Below are 26600 nucleotides of genomic sequence, written 5' to 3'. Positions count from 1 at the left end.
CCCCCCCAAACCCCCCACCAATATCTACTTTCTAATTCTTGCTTCTTGGTAAAAGGCAAACATTCAATATCTAATGCCAGAACTGTCTGTATTTAAGGCTGAAGATGTGAAGCTCAGATCATGTCTCATTCATCTTTGTATCTCTCCCACCTGTCAAGAGATAGGTACCATATTTCCATATTCTTATATCATATTTTCCAAGGAAAAACCACAACACGTGCTTTGACAACATGAACACACTTAGATGAATAAGACAGACTGGTCTCCAGAATACAATAAGCACTCATTAAACATTTATTGTCTATGCATTCATATGCTCATGGATTAATTCAACAATCACTGAAAGCCTACTATGCAGAAACAGACAGCAGGTATTCAATAAAAAGCAAAGGATGAACTCCCAGACTCCCAGAAGCTTCCCTTCCTGTAGCCAGTAGCAGATGCTTCTGATACCTGTCTCCCATCTCTGTGGTCCACTCTGATTTCAGCCACATGTCTCACCTTCCATGGTATGCCAACACTGAAGGAGCTGTCTGGTCTGCACACAGGCACAGCCTACAAGTATCAAGGTGTCAATGCACCCAGGGACAACCTTCTACCAATGGAGTAGAGGGGCGAGGAAATAAACGCTCCAGCCTCTTGTCCTTCAGCATGTTTTGCTCTGCCTCTTAGGACATCCCAATGGGATCAAGCACCTTTTACCTAAGCAGTGGCTTTGATAATGCATCACTGTCTTAGTTTTTCTTCCTTATCCATTCTCACTGTCCTCACTTCCTGCTTCCTATGATCATGCCCACATAAACTACCCGCATCCAAATCCCTGTGGAAGATCTACTTTCAGGAGAAGTTCCAAACTGAGACAGATTCCAACGGAAATTGCCATTTCAGTGTCCATGAGAAACTGAAAACAGAAACTTTAGAAACTCTTCCAATTCTGTTGTCTATGAGGACCATCTGTGGAGGGTTGCACATAGTAAGTGCTAAATACATATCTGGTGAATTAAATCCAAGTAAAAATCCAGCTTCTTCACTGTAGTAAAAAGGAGATAAGGTATGTGGCTTCCCAAATCATTGGTTTTGACACACCATTCCCTCAAGTTCTTAGAGTTCAGTTTGGCTCTGTTTCCCAACCTTGGCCCAGAATGTTAGAACATATCTATCAATACATTAAATGTCACTTAAACTTCCTAAAATGATCCCAGAACGGTAAAGAAAGAAAAAAAAATAAGCTTCTGATTTAAACATATTCAGCTATCCATTAGCATGACAAAGTCTGCATTTTATTTAGACATTGCCATTAATAATGAAATGATGTATGATTTCCACTCCTGCAGCTCTTCCTTCCTTGCACAATCAATTATACATTTAAGAAAATACTTAGTGGATAGAAGGCTTCTCTAATTAACATCACTTAGGGGAGGCTGCAAGATTCTTAAAACTGAAAAGATCTCTCAGATATATAGGGTGGTAGAGGGAAAAATCCACTCAAAATGTTTGAGTCTTGATTAGAAAAACATAAACCTTCACATTCTGAACTGTTAAATAAGGAAAAACTCACAAAGACGTACATTTTTTAAACCAATAAAGACTCTGAGGTGAACCAAAGATTCTGCAGAGTATAAATTTTTTCCCTCTTTGTTCCAGCTAAGATGCCAGGACGAACTTGAAATTAGATCTTTTGGGTGAGACTCAGCCCTAGAATTGCTGTCCCCTTAGACAAAACAGTCTTCTCTGTCAAAATCATTGAGGATTTAAGACAGTTCTTGGGAATTCTGGAAATTTTCCAAAGCGAGAATCAAACAGTGAGCATAAGATTTCCCAGAAGGCAAAACTAGAATGGTTTTTCTCACTAAAATTATTACATATCACATCCTGTTGTCAGGAGGGATGCTTATCTTGGGATAATCTCCAGTATGAATTTGCATCCTGGTTGTCCTGCAAAACGAACTCTCCAACACACCACAGCAGATTCATTCAATTTGGCAGGTCCTAACGCTTTCTCTTTCTCTCCCTCTAGAGGCAGAAAATAAGGCTTGATTTCAAGGCTTATTAGAAATAAAACTTGGGATAAGCCACTCCACCAGGAACAGAAAGCAGGACTTGACAGAAGGCAAGGAGTGTGTGGAGAAAGTTGCATAGAGGAGAAATGGGGGACAGTGGCAAAAAGGGGGGGTCAGTAGATAAGGTGATGTGCAGAGCACTCTCTCCTCTCCCCCTCTTCTGTCTCTGCCTTCTTCTCCTTCACCCTTCATACCCTCTTCCTCTCTCCCACTTTCTCATTTTCTCTCTCTCCCTCCACTCCCTTCCCTTTCTCTCTCTCTCTCTCTCTCTCTCTCTCTCTCTCTCTCCCCCTCCCTCCTGCCCTCTTTTCCTCCCTCCATTGCTCTGTCTTCCTGTCTCTGTCTCCCTGTCTCTCTCCTTCTAACCCCTGTTCTGTCTCCTGCCTTCCACCCGCCATGTTTTGTTTTTTTTTTTCCACCCGCCATGTTGACCTCCTGCTTCTGGAACTTGTCCTCACCACTCTGCCAGGACAACTCCTCCTACAACAGGAGCAATCTATGAGCTTCCAGAATGGGCTCTGCATACGCTATGGGTGTGACAGCCACATCACTAAAGACAGCAGATATCCCAGGACATTTTCTTTCCCCAGAGCCTCTCAGCCCCACGGCCCCTCAGTCACAGCTCTCAGACCTTGGGTCAACTGGGGCAAAAGGAACTTTCTCCCCATATCCCATAAGCAGATTTTTAAAATACTGTGGATGAACAAACTTCTAGCAAACAAGTTTGTGGATGAACAAACTTCTTTCCTATTGCTAGCTTACCCCTCTGTGGACCAGGAGCCCTCCTGCCAGGGCCCAGAAGCCATCTCAGAAGGAAACTCAGAAACTCAGTTGCAAGAAAGAAGTTTCTCCTGGGAGAAGGGAGAGGGGACAAAGCTGGGCGCCTGTGCTCTTTTTAATTCCACATTCTGGCGAAGAAAACCTCGGGTCTGACTTTAGAGCCTTTGACACATAATTGGTAGCCAATTTTCCTAAGTGGTGAGTCAATTTTCTGCTTGTGAAATGTAACTTTACCCTGGTGCACACCAGGCCCCAGGGTTTTCAATGTGGCTTAACAGCAATTATATGAATGTTAGGAAGGGGGGAAGTGTTAAAGTCCCTACATTTACATTTTTCATGTTTTTGCCTCTTAAAGGGATAGGAGACATCTCCTAACCAACCAACCCATGAAAAACCCACCCGAAGGCAGACACAGGATATCCTGAGAAAGAAAACCATTTTAAAGCCACACCACAAAGGGTATATTTTTTTAAATTCACCGCAGCGCGCAGACAAGTAGTGAGATGTAATGGGGAGGCGCGTAACAGGAGGGGTCAGGGCATCCTGCGCCTAGTTCCTCCGGCGCTATTTTCTTTGCTCCCACCCTCCCCCGCTCCTCCCCCCAAACAAATGCCCCGGTGGGCAGGCGGGCGCTGGGCCCCGCCGCAGGCCGCGCTCCCCCCCTGCAGCCCCAGGCGGCCGGCGGCTCCCGTCCACATGTGCGACTCATGTTTCGGCTTTCACTGGCGACAAACTGGAGCCGGGGCCTTTCCGTTTAGGAGGAACTCGCTCTGTGTCGCTAACAACAACACAAACACCGGCGGCCCCTGCTCTGTGCTTCGCTGCCCACGGTGCGCTCGGCACCAGGCTGGATTTATAGCAAGGAGCCCCGACTGTAAGAAGTAATTCATGAGTCCCCACAATGCCACTACTGAGAGGCATCGAGAGGGGGGAAGAAACGTCCGCGGGCTCGCTCCCTGGGCGTCCGTCCCAGCCCATCCCGACGTGCGGGTCTGAAGTCCCAAGCAGCCCAGCACGTGCACAGCTTGTCCTCATTCATTTTGTTTTAATTTTTTTCTCTAGAAGGGAGGAAAATAATGTCCACCACCTCCCCTTTAGCATAACTTGTTAAAAACCCGACAGACTTAAAAGACGTTCCTTGGGCATTAGTTGCAATACAACGGTTCTACTACATACATATGTTTACACAAACCTACATGGCATCTCTCTCTCTCTCTCTCTCTCTCTCTCTCTCTCTCACACACACACACACATACACAGGCTCATAATACACTCACAAACAAACAAAAAAAAAAGAAAAAAAGAAAAATCCCATCACTATTATGGACTTTCCTGGAAGATTTAGTTATGTTTGTTTCAGAAAGACATAATAATTTTAATAAATCTGACTTGGGAAACATCTATCATGAATGACTTTGGAAAGATGGGAAAGAAAACAAAGTAACTGATGTTAAAAATCATTTAGTAGGGGTAAAAATATGCAATGTAAAAATTCCACCAAAAAAGAAGAAATCGAAAGTCGTGTAGACAAAGATTTATTGCTTCACAGCCCCAAAAAAAGCTCTTAACTATCCTGAGGCAAAGAGGAAAATATTGCACATGAAAGCTACCCTTTGGACTATCACACTCAATTCCAAAAGATATCAAAAAAAACCCACAGCAAAAATATACACCCGAAACTTTGTACCAGATTCTGTATTAAAAGTAGGCTTGTCAGGTCTCATGAATACCTCCTGGTCTGTGGTTACTAGGTTCGGTGTTCAGCCTTTTCTGCAGATCAGTTTGGGGTTTCTCTAACTCTGAGCCACAGCCTGTCAAGATGATCCTTTCCAACCCCAGCCTTTTAAATCCCACATCTTTGTTTTCCCCCTAACTCTCAGCTTAATTGTCTCCAAGTTCCTGCCTCCGTCAGCCATTCCAAGCTGGAATTAAAAGATGGACAGATCCTTTACCCTGAGAATTTGGAGCTGCGAACCTTCTTCAGGAGAGGCCCGGGGAGGGATAATTGTTTTAGTGAAGCTCACTGCCTCGTCAGTGGTCCATGAGACCCTGCTGAGCGTGGCAGCGTACCTTTGGCAGTAACCCAGGGCAGGTTCAGGAAACCGTTTCGTGTTCCTGCCCTTAGCCTTGTGTCAGTGAAGCCTGGCACATCTTTTTTGTGGTTGTAATTTAAATGAGACAACCAACTGCACAGCTGTGTCGGTCAAATTATGCAGGGCCATGTGGCCTTTCTTCCATCTTTAAAAAGTCCAGGGCACCTCTGACCATGTTTGAGAAAAACCCAAGGGAGCAATGACCAACAAAAGGAATAGCGATTATGCCAGCAAAGGATGGAAATTTGCCTAAATGAATATATTAAAGGCTGCACTCAGAAAATGGAAATGTTAGTTTTTAATAGAGGCAGAATGGTGTCATGATTAAGACCCTGATCTTTGGGGTCCGACACAGCAGGGCTGGCGTCCCAGCTCCCACACTTAATAGCTGTGGTGACCTTGGGTAAGTTATTCAACCTCTCAGAGTCCCTGTTTCCTCATCTATAAAATGGGAGGAAATAAGAATACTCCCCACACAGAGTAATTGTTAGGGATTAAAGAGAGACTATTTAGCAAATATATACAGCTTAATAAATATTAGTTATTATTATCATCATCACCAAGAGCAATTACAACAATAGCACAAGGAACATGTAAAAGTCAATGCCAGTCACCATGCCACCAGTCATGTGCACTCCAGGAAAAGACTAGTTTTACTTAGCCTCCAGCTGAGAATTTTACATATCGTACATATTGCATATTACAGAACTATGTCCTTGCCAACCTGTAAATAAGACTTATATGACTGAAGTTTCTATAATCCAAATTATATTTTATTCAGTTTACACTGCATGGAGAGTTTTAACATCTCTCTCTCTCTCTCTGTTTCACACACACACACACACACACACACACACACACACCAGACACATATACATGGATGCATACTACACCAATACAAGCCAGCAGATATGTGGATAGAAAATCAGTACACACACCCTAGAATGAAAGGAACATAATTATCAACTTTATTTTGACAACTCTGTTCAATGATACTCGGTTATGAATTGAATGGCAAAAGTAAACTCTTTGAAATACTGAAAGCACGACCCATTGTGTCTTTGCTCCTAAGGGCCCTTTAAAAGTTGAGGTTAAATTATAATCAGATGGCAGAAGGATAAGACCCTCACCTCAGGGCACTTCTTTGGGATAAATGACCAGTTGTGGTCCATGTTGTAAGGGATTGGTGGCCCAAAGCACCATGGGGCCAATGACCCCTTGCTGGTCATTAATCGTTACCAAATTCCCTGGAACCAAGGTCATTATCGCTAATATAAACTTAAATAAAAATTCCAGAGACATATGGATTTCTTTTAATAGTCGTATTTCTTTTGGTTTTTATAGGGCATTACTATAGAATTAATGTTCAATACATTAGCTCTGTAGTTGGTTTGTCTTAACACTTGATCCTGCTTAAAGTAAAGGTTTATTGGACATAAAATAAGAAATGAAGGAAAGAAAACGAAAAACAGGAAATCCTGAGAGGGCCTATTCTGTACCTGGAATTCTCAGAAAGTCATTATCTATGGGACACACAAGTTTGTTTCCTTGGTAATCTGTCAAGATATTATAATGTTTGAATGTAAGGGTTCAAGAATTTCAAATTTTAATATATGCATATGTAGATATATATGTACATATTCTACATACATAGAATCCTGGACTAAGTTTTGTTTCTCAGTCTCTCATCTCTGCACATTAACAAAAGAAAAAATGTTTTTGAGATTTTGTGAGATTCTAATTTCTTTAAGCCTTAGGGATATACACTGTATTCTAACACACAAGCACAAGCCCAGTATTCTAGCAAAGCATATGATCTCATAGCTTTATTCTAAAGATACTCAACTATTTGGTCTTAAAGGGAATTATCCACCACCAAAAATACAGATATAAAGTAAATTATCAATTATTTAATAAATGTGCTATGTGCAACTCAGTGTATATTTTCAAATATCAACAGTTGGGCTGCTCCTTCTGGAATAGGCTAAGCCAGAAAATCTGGTTAGATGCACTGGGGTGTCAGAGAGATAGTCTCTGCTGATGGCCTTTTGGGGTTACTGTCTCATATAGATAAATGTGCCTGTCCACTGCCTCATATTTTATAAGCCTACAATTTTCCTTGCTAGCTCCCTTTCCCATCTTGCCCAAGTTATGCTACCAATAAATTTAAATATACCAACTCAATTAGTCTTGCAAGGTACATCATCTAATGGCCTCCTCCAATTGCCCTCTACCTTAAGGTGGATCTCAGCAATGGATGTGGTCCTTGCCCTCTTATTACCTAGCTGATACCTGGGATGAAGTAATGAAGAAGAGTGAAAGGTGGGTGAGAATATTGCTAGTTGTTCAATTCTAACTGTGAGGTTGCTATTTACTGGATAGTACACCTGCTACCCAAGCAAATGTTTAAGAACAGGCTACTGTCCAATGTTAGATATAAGAGGTGACTAGATTTATAGGAGTATAGAGCATTAAAATCATTGAGAGAGAGGGAACCTTAAAGATCCTAAGCGTCCAATTCTATCATTTTATAAATGGGGAAACTGAAACCTAGACAAGTTAAGAGACTTGCCAAGGCTCACGTATCTAAATAATGGCAGGGGCGGTATTAAAAACCAGGTCTCCTGTGTCCTAGTTCAGCATTCTATACCAGGTTGCTTCTCATTTTCATTATAAATGAAAAATCCAACTTCAGCTCAAGCGATTTAACTTATCAGACCTAGAATAGAACCAAAGCATGCTCACTCCTTAACAGGAGGATATTCTCGAATTGGGGTTTGTAATGGAGGTAATAATATCTTGAAGATTAAAAATTAGCATAGTAGGACATTAACCTAAGCTGAATCTGATGCATAATGAGTTACTTCATTAAAAGGAGGGAGGGAACCAGGTGATATGGGAGAAAGATGTGACTCAATGGAATTGGTGGTGATTTGGAAAAGAAAAGGGGATCCCATACCAAATATTCTTTCCTTAATGAGTGAAGGACCTGAAAATGCCACACAATACCTCTAGGGTAGTCCCCACTCAGGGATAGGGGCTACATTTTATGTCACACAGTATATGCTTCCCAAATATCTCGTGAATAAATAACATGCCGGTTCATCTACCCTATTTGAGGTCAAGGAAATCAATGGATGCTTGTCTCTGTCGTCTCTGTGAATGAAAACAATGGCTCCCAAACAAGAGAATACCCCATCATGAAACAATTTTTATAAGTTTAGCAGAATTATTCTTGCTGGGTTCCAACCTCCAAACATTTGGAGCACAAGGGAGTTTGGCTTGTTGAATGGTTTGTGATAATGGTCGAAGAGAAAAAGAGAAGGAGAGAAGATATAAACTTAAAATTTCATCTTTTTTAAACTAGGCATTTGCCCTCAATTACCAAATAGTGGACACAGGAGAAAAAGACACAGCCCTTAGCTAAGTGATAGTTACATATTTGAACGAAGATGGAAAACTAAAATATCTCCAAGCCAGCCCAATCGTTTTAGGCAGGCCAGATAAGCATATAACCCAGAGGCTGAGGTATGTGTTGCTTCCTCCTTTCTCCCACAACCTGAAAAAGTATGGAAGCTGCTGATTATCCACTCCAGCATCCTTTGTGAATGCTCCTTTGCCTATCGGAATCACATTCCTTCAGTTCACTAGAGACTATGCCAGGGACTACTAATTTCTCTCAGCACCATGCCCATGACTTCTGCCCGTCCTTGGCAATTCAAAAGGTATGACAAACCTTCTCAGGCAACATGTGACACGAAGGCAGTTCTGAGTAGAGGGAAGTTCGATGTACTTTTCCCCCCCTTCCACTACGATTTCTTCAGAATTTGATCTTACAACAATACCTCATTTCCTTTATTATTATTTCTGGAAAGGACAGTTTGTTGAATTTGTTTAGGTTTAAATATAAGACAATTGTTAAATTTAGGACTTATTTTGAAAACTGCCAAGTTCAATATTTACATATGTCAGTGCCTTTCAGGGATAGATAATAGTCAGAGACAACCACTCATGATGAGATGTCTAGAATAGAAGAACTTTTATAAAATTCCTACTGAAATATGACTATTGATGAAATATTCTGACAAATATAAACAACAATTGCAATTTTTTGCAATGTTATGACATAGCATAAATAAGCACAGTTGCAAATGAATGAAATACGTAAGCTTCGAAAAATAAAGTAATATTTTATGAACGCGACATTCTGTAGCTTCCCATTCCCCAGAACTGTTCTAATTTCTTAGAAGCGATTTAACACATGCTCCTTGTATGTTCGGTGTACCATTCTGGGTGTTGTTGGAGATACAGAGCTCACGAGTTTCCCTAGACCCAAATCCAGAAAACACAAGTTCTACCCTTCCCTGAGGCTGATCTCACACAAGGTGAAATGAAGAGCAAAGCAAGACCCAGATGGCCAGAGTAGGAGCAGAAAAGCCACTGGAATCAGAGCCAGGGACTTGGCTTAAGGTCCTGGTTCTGAGGCTAATTAGATCTTTGGGCAATGTTACTGGCTTCACCTTTCTCATCTGTAAAATGAAGGGACTAGACTGTAATCTCTGAGAGTCTCTTCAGTTCAAAGGGAAACTTGGTCATTCCTACAAGAACTTAGATTCTTCTGAAAACCTTCCCTTGAGACCTGGCCAGGTTATTACTTTTATGAAGCTAAACTTTACATTCTCCGTATCTGTGAAATGGGTGCAAAAACCCCTACCTATCTCACAGCGTTGCTGTCATGGAAACTAAAGCAATGTAGGTCAAAGAGCTCTCTACATGCCAAAAGAGCTGAACACTGTAAAATCGTTATTTCATTCCCTCAAAGAGGTTGATGAGTGATAGAATTAAAGTGTTAGCCTTCCCAAAGTTATGTATGTCTTTAGAAAAGATCAAAGGCTCTTAGTTAAAGGAGTGAGACTCTAACAGGAGAATTCTAAGCACCAGCTAGGTTTGGGTGGAAAAACTTTACCTGCATTCTTAAAAGGTGAATTCTTAAAAGCTCTGCAAATATTCCTTATTGTTTTTAAATATGGCTGTTTAATCAAACCCCAGGGAGACTTTTCTGGTGGAACTCAGACTTGCCCAAGCTACAAAGGGTATCTAAGTGGGGAGAAGAGAGGGTCAGTAAGCAAATGTTCTGTTAATGAATAAAGATCCCACTGAAAACTCTCATGTTGTTTTAGACCCACCAGCAGAAGCACAAAGCTAGCTTAATAAACCATGGGATGTGAAAAATTCACTGTGATGGGGCATACCAGAGAAGTCCCCTGCTAAAGGGGGCGTGTGGGAAGTTCGAAGTCCACCCACAGCCCTGTCTCGAAACCAGACAGATGAAGCTGTCTGCTAGAAAATCGAGATTCCCTTTCACTTTTCCACAATTGAAAAGTTGTTTGTGGGAGGCCCCCGGAATCATTTATAACTGAAAGAACAAGAGAAGCCACCTTCAAATTCCAGTTTCAATAGGCCTGAAATCCTTCTGGAAACCTAAAGCGACTGCACCATTTGGTATCCCCAGAGAACGTGAGCAACAGATAAAACTCATCCAACCCAGTGGAAAGAAGGGTCACTGTAGAGCTTGGACTAACCTCCTAGTAACATTCAGTCACTGCCACAACCTTCCCTTTTCCGTCATTTCCATGTACCGTAGAACTTGAATTCATAATCCATACCCCTGTTTTAAATCCCCACCTCTAAGGGAGCCTGTAAGAAATACTGACCTGTTTGTGTCAAAAACCTTCCAAACGATTACAGGGAAAACACTGAGGGAGAGTTCTTTCCCCCACAATCAGGAGGCTGCATACCTGGTTTATAGGAGTTGCTAGTTCTCATGACCTCCTGATCCCCAGGGAACAGTCTAAGGGCACAGCTACTCCTACCAGGGTAAGCCCCCATTTCAGTCAGACCTCCTCACACAACTTTACTCCTAATTTCTGCAAAACCTCGGTGGTAACTGAAGCCCAGCAAGTACTCATAGGTATACAAACAAAAGCTTGCTGCAACCACTATGTGTGGGAAACTGAGGAATACCCAGGCAGTCTACTCGGAGCAGCAGACAGAAATACAAAGACATATAATGTGACACGGTTTCCTGATATTCAGAATACCAAACTTCCATGATACATCAAAGAATCAGGCCTAATTCTGCCCTTATTATCTTGGGTACGTCATGATTAATGTTGCAGAAACATTTTTAAGCCACTGTCTATCAGCAATTTGATGAAAGAAAAATCTAACGTCTCACAAGTAATGTTGAAAGCACCATGATTTGAAAGAAACTACTATTAGTAAACTAAACTGCACTCTAAATAAAGAAAATTACTGCTGTTAAGACATACTGTTCTGAGAATTATCAGGAAGAGTACCAAAATGCTAACACTGCTGTATATAAGAAATTATTCAAGTATGCATTTGAGCAATTCTGCATTTTAATTTAACCCTTTGAAACATTAATCAAACCGTGGCTAATTATAGGAATTAAGGAATTAAACGATGGAATCTTCTAAAAGATATTATTTAAAAGGCAGTTTATACAATTACTTGTATAGATGTTTGCTTTAAAGAGGAAAACAGTTCTACTGTAATGAAAAGGGTCTTAGAAAATTAAATTAACAAGGGGGGACCAGGCTGATATGAAACTAAATTAGCATCAAATGCAAATTACAGGGTACTTAATGGTAGAAACAGGTGCAGAGAAGAACCCTAAATGAGATAAATGAATAAAACATCCCTCTCCACAAATGTGGAAGCTGACACAAAGTCAATGATATGAATAATTCAGCAGCCTCCACACTGCTGTTGAGGTCAGCCTGCCTTGACCTTTGAAACAGGAAGTAAAATTCGGTTCAAATTTGAGTGACTGGAAATATAACAGTTATTTGTTTTTTATATTAAAAAACCCACAGAATTTTCCTTAAATACAGATATAGCAAATATACAATAGAATTACAGTTTGCACTAAAGAGACATTACATAATCAGAGTACTTGGTAAACAAATAAACAAAAAATCGTTAGATAGGATTTTACCCAAACCGTGTTTCAATACAGAAATTCTAAAAATAAAACAAGTAAAAGCATATTTATCGGGGCTTAGCTTACTGATCACACTCCCTGTGAGAATAAATATCTAAATATTTCCCATTTCTTCAAACAATTTTGTTGTGCTGATGTCAATGTAAGAAATAGTTTTAATTAGCCAGGTATTTTTATTAATAATACAAAATAATCTCTCACATTTGTAAGACAAAATTTTGTTAAAGTAGATTTTTAAAAATCTTTATGAAGCTGCTCTTTTTTTTTAATCCTTCAAACCCTGATTTAAGAAATGTTGCAGCCCTCAAATTAGTTTATCTTATAAAAATGCAACCCCAGTCTAAAAACAAATCATTCTCATAAGTGGATATCTACTGTGATTTTATGTCTTTTATGCTTTTCTCGTTCTTTGCATGCTTCCAAAGTGTTTTGTACAGTCAACTAGTGAAAGTACTTTCCTCATTTCAAATTGAATTTGGTGCTGCTAGAGATTAACATGGTATGACAACAAACCAATTTCTACAAGCTAGAAAGACAGCAAAATATATATAGTATATCACTCTCATTCTTATTTTACAGGATGGCATAAAAGATGTTTGATAATAGTGGTTATCTCTGCCCTCCAATTGGTTCTATTAATGGGACCCACAACTTGGCTATCTACCTTTCATCTATCTACTGTGCTTGTCAGATAAAAGATTATGTTGAAAGATGAGCTTAATTTTATTTTCTAGATTTAGAGAGGGTTAGAGCCACACACACACACACACACACACACACACACACACACACCAGCCATCTATGAGAGCTCAGTGGTAAACTCGATCTACAATATAATTACCATAGGAAGAAGTTTGAGATATGCTTTTTCTAATTCCAAGTGTTCAGCAGAGGCAAAATTAAAGATGCAGGGTGTGTTGTTTTTTTTAATTATTATTATTATTATCATATCGGCAAAATCACTCCTCACTCGACATTTAATAAAGGGTGATAGACCAAACATTGCTGATTTGGGGCTTGGCGTAATGACCGACCTGAGTGAAGGTTTGTGTACAAAGTGGCTCCCCATTAAATAAGGGCTCTGTGGAACCAGCTGGTTCTCATTTTGAAACAACCGGTTTCTCTATCCCCAAGTGCTAAAGAAAATAATCCCTGCAATCTATGACTACACACTTTCACAGAGGCAGCAATGAGAATTTGATTGTGGAGATAATTAAAGTCATTCCTGGAACTTCCATGAAAAAAAGGGGGGGGGGTGGCCGAGGTGGGTCAAAAGAAAGAATAGTCAATGATAGTGTTTAAAATTAAACTATGACAAATCATTCGGAGTGGGGAAGAGAGAGAAGGAACCCCCATCCTTCACAGAATTCACTTGAATTGGCTCTATTTTCTTCTCCACTGGGCTGCTCCAAGGGGAGGCCCGAGATGCCATTAGTCAGGGCCACAGCCCCCAGTGTCCGGCTTGGATACAAGAATCGAAACACACCCCAAGAAACTCCCTATCACTGATGACACATCATGATGAGATTTTTTTTTTTAAGTTTCAACCCTAAATAAGATAGCCAGAGAGGAATCCATCTGGATTCTTCAAAAGTCACCCAGATTGATCTGAGATTGTTTCGACATTAAAAAAGAAGAACAAGAAGAAATCAGACATTTCAAGGCATTTCTCTCAATCTCGAGGAGAGCTTGTTTTTTGTTTTCATTTTGTTCTGTTTAATGCTATGCTGTTCAAGAAGAGCCCATGCTCATATAGCCTGAATGACATCCAGCTGAACCCACAGTCCCTGCACGCCTGCAGATTTCATGGGCTTTGGGGGGAAAACTAAAATACAAGTAATCTGTCTGCACTATCTGCCTCTACCAGGAAGGAGAGATGGGCTCAATGAGGACGACTGGGGGTCTCTCAATTAACCTGATTAGTTCAGCACAGTGCTCTCATGAATGGTACCTTATCTTGAAAATAGGGGAGAACTTCCTTTCTCCAGTAGATGCAGGAGCCCCCTAAAGCCACAACGATGCAGCCTATCAAATGTGAGTGGCCTCTGTTTCTCTTCCCTCTTCCCAGCTAGCAGGTCAGAGAGACCAGCAGACGTGCTGCCTGATTGGATTTTGTGTCCTAAGGACAGGAGGCAAGCTCCCGTCTGCCCAGGTGGCCTTGGAGAAGGCTGGGAAAAGGGATGCCCTGTGGGCAACTTCAAGCCCCTTCTTTCAGAGTCAACCAGGCACATGATGGGATTGAGGTGGGGGACAAGGGGGTTGGAGGAGGGAGAGAGGGGAAGGGGGGGAGGGGAGAGAATTCATTAACCCTTCAGTCACTGGACTAACATGTCAATTTTACCTGCCTGAAAAAAAAACGGTGAATTCTTAAGTCTTCTAACATTATATAAAACAAAGATACTGCTGAAACATGTTACCCTAATGCTGATTTCACATTTTATATAATAATGGGAACAACAAAAGTTGACATACAAAAATAAAGCTTTCCCCCCAAACTCTCTGAAATCCCCTTGTTTGCAAAAGATGCTCCGTGTGTGTGTTTTAAATGCACGTTATCATGTGTAACAGACATAGTAGTTAACAGAATATATTCTTGAAAATGTGCTTTGTGAGAATGTCAACAGCAGGGTTTTTCACTTACATGTCTGCTCTGTGATTTACTTCATCAATTAAATAGTTAGGCAATGAGGGGATTTGCATGGTAATCGTGTGAAGATTAACATTTTTAAGTGTAACAAATTTAATATTTTATCTTACATTTTCTGTTTCTCATCATTCTTTCATGGCAGTGCATTTTCACTTTATTGTGTAGTTATAACAAGCCTGTCTTTATGCAGAGAGATGAGACCACCAGCTTCAACAACTGCCTTTCTAGCTCCTTTCATCCTTTTCTTCACTTCATAAAAACATACCCCAAGCACTTAGTGCACAGCAGTGAGGCACTGAGCTGAGTGCTGGGGATACAGCAGAGACCAACACATGGGTATCACTGCCCTCTGGGGCTTACAGTCTACCTCCTAAAGAGTTCACCTGCCTCAGCAATACCAGAGGGAACTAAAATTAGAATTTCATAGCTGGAAAAAATCTTAGAGATCTCTTCATTCTAGCCCTTATTTTAAAAATAACATCCATCCTCTATTGAATATGATTTATGTGCCAGGTATTGTGCTAAGTACTCTCCACGTATTATCTACTTAGTCCTCACCATAACCCTATAAAGAAGGAACTAGTGGGTCCCCTTATTCCGGTCTTACGGATGAAGAAACCGAGGCTTAGGAAAGTTAAACGATCCGCCAGCAGCCCCAAGGTTAACACTGGCAGGGCTGAGATTTGTTCCAAGGTGGTCTGACACCACAACCGATGTGTAGACTGTTTTGGAGACGGCAACAAAGCCCCAAGTTCAACAGCACTGAGTAAAAGGTAAAAGGCAACTTCCACCCAGGGATATTTTTTCTCTGCATCATAATCCTCATCTAAAATAGCAGTCTTCTATTTAAAAAAAAAAAATCAATAAATTCTTTGTTTACACTTCACATTCCAAATCACTGGTTGTTTTTTTTTTTTTTTTTTCCCAACTCTGAGGTGCTGAGAGCTCCATGAGGGCAGGAACAACATGTGTCTTCTCCGTAGAGCCCCAACCCTGAAAAGCAGTGACTGGCGGAGAGTAGAGGCTCAATAAATATTTGTGGAAAGAAAAAAAATGAATGAGTCCTCATCCAAGGGGACTTAGTTACCATGATAAGCGTCAGTAAGGTAATTCTGCTTGTAAGAAAGTCCCATGGTGGGGTGCCTGTCTGGCTCAGTCGGAAGACCATGTGACTCTTGATCAGAGGGTAGCCTTTGAGCCCCATTTGGGTTTAGAGATTACTTAAATAAAAATTTTGAAAAGTCTCATGGCAACCATCACATTAAGAATAACAATCCACACAGAATATATTATGTTCAAATTTCAAGAGCTACCTGACTTCAAAGCACCTAATATGTGCCAAGCCCTGTGCTAGATATTTTAACCCTCATAAGTCTTCAAACTTGAAATGACTTTTCCCATTTTAAAGGTGGGAAAACAACCCCCTGAGGCTCAGGTATCGGTAAGTAGCAGTGAGGGGATCTGAGCCTCAGCTAATCTAAATCTATGCCTTTTTCATCATACTCTGCCTTGTCCCAGATTTCTCTTGGATGAGTGTCTGTTTGTTCTCAATAAAACACGCAATGGTTTACTCATCAAAATAGATGAGGGCATGAGAACTCAAATATTGGCCCAGCAACAGATTCAACAATTTATATGTCATATTATTATTATTTTAATCCCAAAAGCTAAGTGCCAGATCTACTAAGAAATATAGTTTAGATACAAAGGTTTAAATTAATACATAGGAAAGATAAATTGTGGATACCAAGAAACATAAGTGAGACTACATGAAATACTGAAAACAGTTTTTGTTTTTTTTTTGTTTTTGTTTTTGTTTTTTACCGGGCAATTGAGGAGGGGGAAAAATCAAGCTGAGAGCTAAGAGATGGGATTCTAATCACTTGCTTTCTCACTAATTTCCTTAAGCTATGCACCTCAGATTACCCACTGTAAAATGGAGTTAATGGGTACCCTCACATTTGCATGAAAAGAATTCTCTGAAATATTATACCATAAAGATCTCTGAAACTTTCAAGTACCATTCAGATATAGTGACTATAACTCATAATGGTCAAAGATGTTATTCGTATTGTGTTAAGGTGTTCATAGGCCAGGATTCAGATGCCGGTCTTTCAGAGAATATATGAACATCCAGAATTGGACACCCCCACTCCTACAGCCACAGAAAGAAGGACTCTGTTTTTTAAAGATATTTTGAGATGTACAGCATTCATCTGAGATTGTCATCTGGCTTTAAGAAAACACCAAGATTGTATAGCGAATCATGGGTTTTCAATACTGCTTATAATAGTGTCAAAGATAACCAACTATCTTTTCTAAAGAACTTTCTAATAAATAGCAAAAAGATTTCTCATTTTACACATCTTTGATTTTGTCTTTGTAAAGAGAGAGAGAGAGAGAGTAGGTGTGAGAGTAACTAAACCTGATGCAGGGCCAAAGTTCTTCAAACTTACTTTCCATTCTGTTAGGAAACATCAACCCATATTGCAGTCAAGACACTAAAAATGGTGTTTTAAGACATTACTAACAGATCAGAATACTAATAAAAGAGAAGCATGTTAAAAATAGAAAATTATTGTTCTATTGAACAATAATAAATGAATTGCAAATAGCATGATTGCCTGATATTCAGATAAAGTGGGGGTGGGAGGAAAGCATTAGTCAAATCATGGTTGCTCTGGAAAGATGGAGAAGAAAACAACATCTGACCATCAAAAAAGTTGTCAGCCTGAGTGGAGAGCACTGTCCTGTTCAGGCAGTATATTCAGGACACTAGCAGGGACAGAGACCATAAGAAAACGAAGTAGGTAATACCATGGAGCAAAACATCCCAACATTTCCCTTTGCTAATTTCCAATTCATTGATTAAGAAAGACAAGAAAAAGTTCTTTGAATCCTGAAATGCCAGGTCATGAGTGTTCACCCCCTGTAGCAGGGCTCTTCTGATCTACTCACCCACCTCCCCACGCACATAGTATCGATATTTGGTCAGTAGAGCAGCAAATGAGCAAGAAGCATTTTTTTTTAACCACTACAAACTTTACATGAACCAAAATCTGAGAAAACTCTACACAGGATGTACAGTGACCACGTCCCGGTTGAAAATGCAATGTGCAATTTGATTATTATTTTCTCTTTTTTCCCTGCCCTGGCACTGAAAGTGTTAAAGAAAACAATAAAAGAACAAGTAAGTGTACAGGGTAGGATTTACTGGCATTTACTTTTAATCTATGGTCCTTCACTCTGTAGCTTATCGGGCCTCTGTCAGTCCTTTTTCCTCCTTTATACTTCATGAGGAGCCCCCCATGCTGCTACTGAGAGACAGAGCCCAAGTGTCTATAAGCTTTTTGTCAGGTAAAAAGAGAAGAAAAAGGAAAGGAACAAGAGGAAAAGCAAAGCTAAGAGGCATCTATTAGATGTCACTAGGCTTTTGTATTCATGTCAATGATTCAGGATTAGAGTATTTGAAATAATCTTATTGAGAGGAATCAAAAGGCCCACCGAGTGAGAGGCTGCTCTGTAGCATATGGCAAAGGCACGAACAATATCTTATTAAAGATGTGTTGGCTAACACTATTACTTTATATTATATTACAAAACTATTGTGCCTCAAACAGTTAGCAGGATGGTATAGTTACCGAGTGCCATTTTGGAGGTTATTGTGTGGGATCAAGCTATATAATTTGCCAGCTTGTCTAGTTAAGTCTTTCCAAAGTAGGGTTCGCAGGCAAGTTTGGAACTGAAACGAAGCACTTCACCTTCAAAAATAAAAATCCCCAAAGCACAGCAAAGACCACTCTGTTCCCACTGAAAGTGGAGTATATATTGCACGGATGAAACGCCAGTGGCATTCTTTTCCCCAGAATCAGGTTCATTAAGTTTGCATCATTTACCATATGTGACCCCCACCCCCCCGTTGAAAATATGCAGGGTTTTTTTTTTGGCTTGATTCCCCTCCCCATGAAGAACACACACACACACACACACACACACACACACACACACTCAGCTTCACACTTTAGCAGGATTAAGGCAATTAAAATTCTATTACAATAAGTACTGTAACGTTAAAACCTTCATTTGCTTCTGGACAAAGGCTTGTAACTGGAGAGTTTTCAAGGGAGATTTATCTTCATCTACCCACACCTTTAAAGGCAGTAAGCAACCAAAAACAAACCTGTACTGTTCACCATATTTCATTGATTGCAATTGGAGTATTTAGGTCACTTTTATATTGTCCAGGACAGGATATAGTTACACAGTTTATAAAAGGAAGGATGGGACAGGGGATAGGAGAGAATGAAAAATTAGTAGTCTATTTCAGCTAATGCCCCATGCAAATTAAAATGACTAAAATACCTTCTCTTTATATGAAGGAAACTCTAAATGGAGTTTTTAAAATCTGGTCAATTTTTGTTAGAGAGTTTGGTCAGGTGCTGGCAGTAGGGAGGAGAGAGGGGAATTTATCAATGGAGAGTTTGCACTTGGGGAGGGGTGGGTTTTTTTCCCATTCTAAGTAACTTCTTTTAGAAAAGCAAAAGCATATTTAATATAGTGATATATTCTCATCACAAACTGACTACACAAAGTTGCTAGATGACACACAGGGGAGTTTGTACTGCATTTCTGTATTTTTCCAAAACTGTTAAAAAAGCAAAGTTATGATGACATGGGATAAAAACCCACACCACGAGCAGACACCCGGGCCAGTCACACATACACTGCTGATTCTCTGAAGCTTCGTTAAATACATTTCTTGGAAGTTGCTGCCATTATTTCCTTTACAGGAAAACCACTGTTGTTCATTATACAGTGTCTGCAGTAGTATTATACCATGTAAAAGTACTTTGCATTATGATATATTGTCAGCATATTTGAAATGCATTTTAATGTATCCTGGCTGTGTATTTGGGAATAGCTGATAGCAAATGGAATACAGACTGCTATTAGCTTATTGTATTCGTTATTTTCTTATCATGGTAGTAAACTGCACACAAATGTACAGGGCTCATCTCATATTCAGAATGGTATTATCTGATATGTGATAAAATTTAGAATGATACTCTCTCACATAAGCCTCATCACTAATAATCACATAGGAATTCCCACTGAGAAAACAAATGTTTAAATACACTAGGGTTAATAAACAACCATAAATTCATGCTCAGTGTCGACACTGGCTTTTCACTTTTGGAAAAATGCAAACCTCTCAATTCAACCGAGAAGACAGCAATTATCCTGCCTGAGGCAATTTTAAGGGGTGAATTCCTCCTCCTTTTATTTTTACCAAGCAATCAAGGTTAGGAAATCAGATGGTATAAAGGCTTATCAGAACTCCAAGAAATGCATTTGCACCCTGGTTGTTCACACTCCAGACAGCAGTTTGTGTACCTTACAGTGTGATTATGTTTAGTGGTTGGCCCTTCTAAACACTGGGTAGAGACCAAAATAATAAGAGTTGAAAGATCAATGAAATGAAACTGACAAAAAAAGCCTCATTTGCAACTTTAATAAAAGTATATGCTATGTTCATATAGTTGAAGACTTTATTATATACCCCACCCTACTCTATGGTAATTCTAAAGTTTTACCATTGTCTTCCTATTATACAGATGAACATCTATCTTATATAAATACATTGGGCCAATTTAATCAGGATATTAGATGTTGATAAGACAACACTGGACTTTTCTAAAAAGTTCAGTCACAGAATCGCAGCATTTGTGCCTTTTAGTTGAGAATGGATCTTAAATAAATTTTTTTCTCTGAAAAACCCTTACATGATTAAGCTGTTCATATGATGTATGTCATGTCAATTTAACAGGTAAATTAAGCATTCTATTATTTTTACTCCTGAATATTCTCTTTCAGACAATAATCATAACACAAACCCAACTTGTGTTACCTAAGTGAAAGTGATCTAGATGTGGAAAATCTTTAGACATCCTGGAAAAGACAGATGCAGGCTTTTATTGCTTTTTGGGACATCCTCGGGTAAGTGTGGCCTGAAGAACAGTAATTCTAAACAAGCTAGGTTTCTCATGTTATAAAATTCATGTATTTTTTAAAATGTTGCATCACAAGGTTTACATCTCAAACACAGATACAGGGATCTCATAAATGGAAAAGAAAGCCAAATCTGTTAAAGTTATAGTAAGCAAATGCAAAATTTTTAGAGTTGTATTAGTCAACAGGCTTTAAAAATCCATGTTTTTAATACTGGCTGTGAAGAACTCAGAACTTGCAGGTTACTCAAGCCACATTATATCTCAGAAGGACTATGTCTAAATTCACAGGAGACAGGAAAACATAATTTGAGGGAGGATGTCACCCTTTATTATTTCTATTTATTAAAAGAGAAAATTCCACTTGTTAACTGCTCAGGATCCACAGTACAAGGACACGAAGAATTGAGGACTTCTTTTCTCCCTTTACTTAGTCTATTTCATCAATCACACTGATCCTAAATTGAAAAACCAAACAAACAAATATTGAGCTGTACCCTACTCTGCCCTACCGGAAATGAGCAAAACAAATCTGGCCGGAAACTTCGGGGCTCTGTGTGAAAGGAATCCTATAGTATAATTTGGAGAAAGAGATGTTTTTGTAATACCATCTGTATCCATCCATGTCATTGCTCAAAGATACTTTAGCGAGTCAAGGATAGGAAAATAAAGAGTTTTGTGAAGCAAATCAAGAATGGCTGGTAATTCTAAGTAGATAAGGAATAACAGTCTGCATACTTCAGATATTCAGTCCAAGTATTTATAAAGAAGTTTCCACATAGAAAATGGAAGATTTTTTTTTTAGATTCAGAAAAACTGGGTTCCCAATTCAGACTACCCTATGTGACTTTTGTCATTATCATCTTTTCTGATTCTTACAAAGTAAACCTAATTAAGAACCTCCCTCATTAGTCTTCCAGAAAAATTAGCACAGCTTATGCTAATTACTCCTGCAAAATTTAATAAACTCGTTGAAATGGGAATAGTCTAATGAGGTTTTATTTATTGAACTAAGATAACTCCAAGGAAAAAGGTTAGGACACAAGGATATGCAATGTGGTAATAAAACTACAATTTATTCAATTTCTAAACACGAATTTTATTGCAAACCTTTTAAATTCAAATATGAGTTACTGTGCGAATATGTTAAATCAATCTCCACCTTAATCTAATAACAGCAAGTCAGTTTTTACTTTTTACTTTAACAATAATTACCACACATAGCCGTTTACCTCAATGATAATGAAATTTGCTGTTATTAGTTCCTGGTCATCAGTTATTAAACATAATGCATTTGACTTTTTCCATGTCTACACAGCCTGCATATCTGGATCATTGGGCACAGCCTGGTCTTTATAATTCTTAATCAAGCCATTTGGCATCGGGCAGGAATACAACCTAGCAGTCAACTTTACATGCATACCTTCTACATTTACAGAAATTGTCCTCTCAACTTTTCTGAAATGACTTGACAAATTTTCACAAATGTAGAAAGAATTTGGGTCATATTTTTCTTACTTGGTTGCATGCTATGATAAAAAAAGGAAGTAGAAACCCATTTTCTAAATCGATATGCAACTGCTGATTTTGTTAATTCCACTTTTCTGATGAAATATGCCAAGCTGATGTCCCCAAGTCACTAGCAGCGAATAATACAGCCAAAATTTAACACAGAAATAGCTTACCCTGCACCACTACCGTATGACCAGAAAACCTCTTCTATCTATCCTATAAATAGTTTTCCTGAATAACCACTGCTAAAAGTCTTTTGACTGATAAAAATAGCAGTGTTCTTCCAAAATCCGAAGGACAAGCAAAGGGAGCTAAAAATTATTGGTGCCCAAAAGGTGACTTCGTGTTAAAACTATGCTAAATCCTAACACAGTGATTGCCCGTATCTTCAGCTCTATAATTGCACATTGTATGCATCTTGTAAAAACAGTTACTGTTGCTACTGAATGCAGGCGCCATAACCTATTTTTGCAAAATATGCAGGGATTCACATCCATAAATCTGAAGGCAAATCAAACCCTAAGCACGTAACGCAGATATTATGCAATCGGTAATATAGAATCAAATTGGAAACTATGAAATTCAAACACGGTTGCCGTCATTTTTTTTTCCTTTGCAGCAATATCATGGAATTGAAAAATCTTTTCTATTTTGCCCTTCCTTGTGTAAGTTCTTTTCTTGTTGTTATTTTCTTCTCTCGTTGTTAAAAATGAAAGTTTCGCCTATCAGCATAGACAGGACTGGAGCTTTTAAAACCTTTGGCAGACTCAAGGACAAATAAATTCTGAAAACTCAGATGCAAATAAAAATAGCTAAATGGGGTTTTGCATATCAGCTGGCATCACTGCTTGAAAAGACAGTTCATGGGAGACAGTGGCAATCGCCAGCAAATAAACATATGTTGAGATTTCTGCAGATACACTGGGTTTCAGCCGTTTTTAAAATACTCCTCTCTTAAGGGACCAACGTTGGTTACACACTGTTTTCTACTTTGTCAAACCAAAAAGAAAAAAAAGTGAAAAGGATAAATGTCATGAGCAATATCTCTAAAGCCACCAACAGTATAAAGTGCATACTTATTTTGCCTAAATTGTTTGAACTACCCCAGCCAAGAAAAGGTTTTAAGTACCCTACTGGGACAGATGCAAGGCGGCAACAATAGAAGCCACACTAATGCAATCCAGGTAACACAATCCTGTTTCAAAAACACGGGGCCGGGCTAATTACAGCGCTGCTGAGTCAAGTTTCTTATGCCATCGCAACCCGCAAGAACAGGTCAAAATCAAATGTTATTCAAACCACAGTCATATCAACCTTCTATATCAGAGTCACGGCTTAAAACCAAATGAAAAACTTAAAAGCTTAACCCATTCACAAGCAAAAAAAAAAAAAAAAATGTTTTCATTGCGGGTGGCAAGGTACGGTTCTTGCCATCATCTAAACCAAAAGGAACGGTGCGGCAGAACAAAATGCTTACAGTTTCCAAGTTTTGGGGAATATTTGGGCTGGTCCTTTGATCACAACACTTTCTTTTTAACAGAAGCATAAGAAAAACTTGCTCAAAATAACAAATGGTTTTTTGAAGAGATGTATTTAAATAAAACAAAACAGCATAAAGGTTATATTTATTTTTGACCTTTTTCATTTGAAGATTTATCTTCCACTGCAGGAGAAGGAATCACATGACTGGCATGTCTGCTCTCACAGATAAACATGCTACTCTAACACCACGGGCAGCACGCACAACTCACTGCATAGTGAACATTCACACGTGTTCGCTTTGAATCAAGTATATTAGTACTCAGTTATCAAGCAAAGGTGTATGCTTTGGGTGAATATTAGAGATATACTTAGTTAAGATGTCTAATTGAAATGTAAGCTTTAGAGAGCTACTTGGCAATCAAAATTGGGTTGAAGCTTGTGGAACCACATAAGTCAAAATCAATAAATCAATGTTTTGACATAAATTACGATGAAGCAGTTTTTCAGTTAACTGAAAAACAAGAAAGTAAGCCCCCAAAAGGTAAAGAATTGGAAACACAGATGGATAGGGTTGTTTGTTTTTAATCAGTATTTCCAAACCCAAAAAGGAACTTTTGGTCAGCTGTTCATTTCCTCAGTGAGGGATCCGTCAGTCTAATTTGCAAGACTCTTTTCCAGCTACTGGAGGATGCTAGCTCTTTTCCTCACTGACAACTGACAGTATCTATAAACCTTCCAGGCCATTTAACTCTCAATGAGTAATGCTATGTAACAAATGGTTTCTCATACATTGAAACATGGTTTCTCATGTTTCTATACAATGAATTTCAATAATTAAAATGTAAAATGAATATTTGGAATGCGACTTTGCATAATATGTGCACACACTGACTCCAAACTGCACCAAACAACTAAAACAAATTTATTGTTCTATAGTGATTTACTTGGTCATGTCAGATTAGTAATATGGATCTGTTGAAAAACACAATAATTAAGACAAGCAGGATAAATTAATCAACTTATAATACAGTATGAGCTACCATCAAATGCGGGAGATAACGGTAGAAAGTCTTGGTTCACAGATCTCTTTAAAACTGCTTTTATGCATAAATAAAACCTTAAAATGTAGATGGATTACGTCCAACAGAACTACTGTAGCTAAAAGTGATAATGATTCAAACATTTTTCAAATAAAAGTTAAATATTTATAAGCACCCAACCACATTTCATAAATCACAAACTATTATTATTTTATTTCTGAAGCTTCCTGGCACAGCATGAGGATTGAGCCACAGAAAGTCAGGAAAGAAAGAAATATTCCTTTAAGAGCATGAATCATACACAAAACCGAAGCAATCCAAGAAAACGGGCCTCCAAAGAACATTCCATATGGTTTTCCCAGGAATCGCAAGAGCTCGGCGCAGCTTAGTCATGACCAACAGGCAAATTTCGGCTACATGCATTCCTACCCCTTGCCCATGAGCGACACAAGGCAGGTGTTTCATTATAATGAGGAATAAGAATCCAGTGAAAGTAGAGTGGTCCCTACCTGTCAATTATCACTGGATCTGAGGGAGTCTCATTTCGGTTGCCACAGCTTTTCTTGTCACAACAGCGGCTATGGAGCAAAAACGAAAGGATTTAGTACAACCATTACAATGTAAAATCATCATTTAGGCAGACAGAAGGTTCAAATTGCTGGGTTGCAAATGCTAGAATTACCACAAAGCCATACCTGGCAATCAACGGATCCCTGGGACAGAAAATTCTATGTGGGTCACCTATGGGTTAATGGCCAGGCTTAACCTCTCCCTGAACAAAGAAGGAGGGAGGAAGAGGGACTCTGCTGGAGCCACGACTGACAGCCCTAAGATGGGGTCTCCCCATCACTGCCCGCAGTATTGAAGAGTTCACTGTGAAATGCATTATTATTACATCTACCCAATGAGAATATTCAGGGTTGTGGGTGGCTCAAACGTTCTTCCCTCAAGATCACACTAATTGTGTGGAACGCGTCAATAATGAGGTATGAGTGATTTCTCCCCCTCCAGTCATTTTGTATTAAATGGATTCCTTTTTCTTTTCCTTTCTCTTTCAGGAGAGACGTTTCCTTCAACCCCAGCCTGCCCAAAATCCTAAAGCTCTAACTGTTTGCTTTTGAACCATCTTCATGAGAATAAAAGTACAACATAGTAACGAAGACAAAGAAAAGGCAAGATAAAAGAAAGTGGAGATCCACACGTTCTCTGGCTTCTGTGTCCTGTGCTGGCCACCATTTACGTTTTCTGGAAGCATTATGGACAGTTGATCCAAAGGCTACCACAGCCCTGACAATGGACGCTCTTAATTAGGTTAGGAAAAAAGCAGCCATAGGCAAGAAAAGCACCCACTATCAAAATCCCACCCCAGCTGTGATGATAAGGCTGTCAGTTTTTGTAAAACTGGGATGCTTGTAAGGGGTGAAAAATTAAGGTTTTTGAAAATTACCCACAGTCAATGGAAAACTGTCCATCTGAGCCTTGTTCGCAAATAAAATATGTGTGCACTGGTCAGTCCACACCCAGGGGCACACTATAAAAGCACATGTTTGATCAGTCAAGGAGGCAAGGAAGTTATCCAGGTGTTATACACTGCCATGCACCACAAATAAAATATGCACTTTTCTCCCTTCTTACACAGACACGGATGCGCGCACGGAAACACACACACACACACACACTTTACTTAGTGAATCACAGAGCCTAAATTTAGAGAGCTGCTGGAGACAACCAAACATTGAACTTCATTTTCAGGACCCAGAAATATACTTTTGGATAGAGAGTCTTTCACCAAAGTTGGTTGGGTAGTCTTTCCTGGCTGTAACTCTATCTCTGAGAAGAGAATCAGCTTCCAAATTTGGTGTTAATTCTCTTTGTCTCTCATATCTTCAGAAAGTAATAGTAAGAACTGTATCTCCTTTGTCAAAGCCCCAGCTAAAAGTCACTCTGTCCA

General features: G+C 39.3%; 1 protein-coding gene across 3 annotated transcripts in view; it reads right to left on the bottom strand.

Annotated features, from left to right (window-relative positions):
* The window catches only part of EBF1 (EBF transcription factor 1), a 390388-nt gene that overhangs the window by 340282 nt on the left and 23506 nt on the right, over positions 1 to 26600 (bottom strand). For all 3 annotated transcript variants that reach the window (XM_030328392.1, XM_030328402.1, XM_030328416.1), the window contains exon 6: positions 25159 to 25227. In XM_030328392.1, coding sequence (XP_030184252.1) covers positions 25159 to 25227 — 69 coding nt within the window. The remainder of the gene's footprint in view (positions 1 to 25158; positions 25228 to 26600) is intronic.

The sequence above is a fragment of the Lynx canadensis genome, chromosome A1 (genome assembly GCF_007474595.2).
Source record: "Lynx canadensis isolate LIC74 chromosome A1, mLynCan4.pri.v2, whole genome shotgun sequence".
In the NCBI taxonomy this organism is placed as follows: Eukaryota; Metazoa; Chordata; class Mammalia; order Carnivora; family Felidae; genus Lynx; species Lynx canadensis.
Note: the sequence above shows the minus strand (reverse complement) of the source record. Positions and strands in the feature narration are given on the sequence as shown.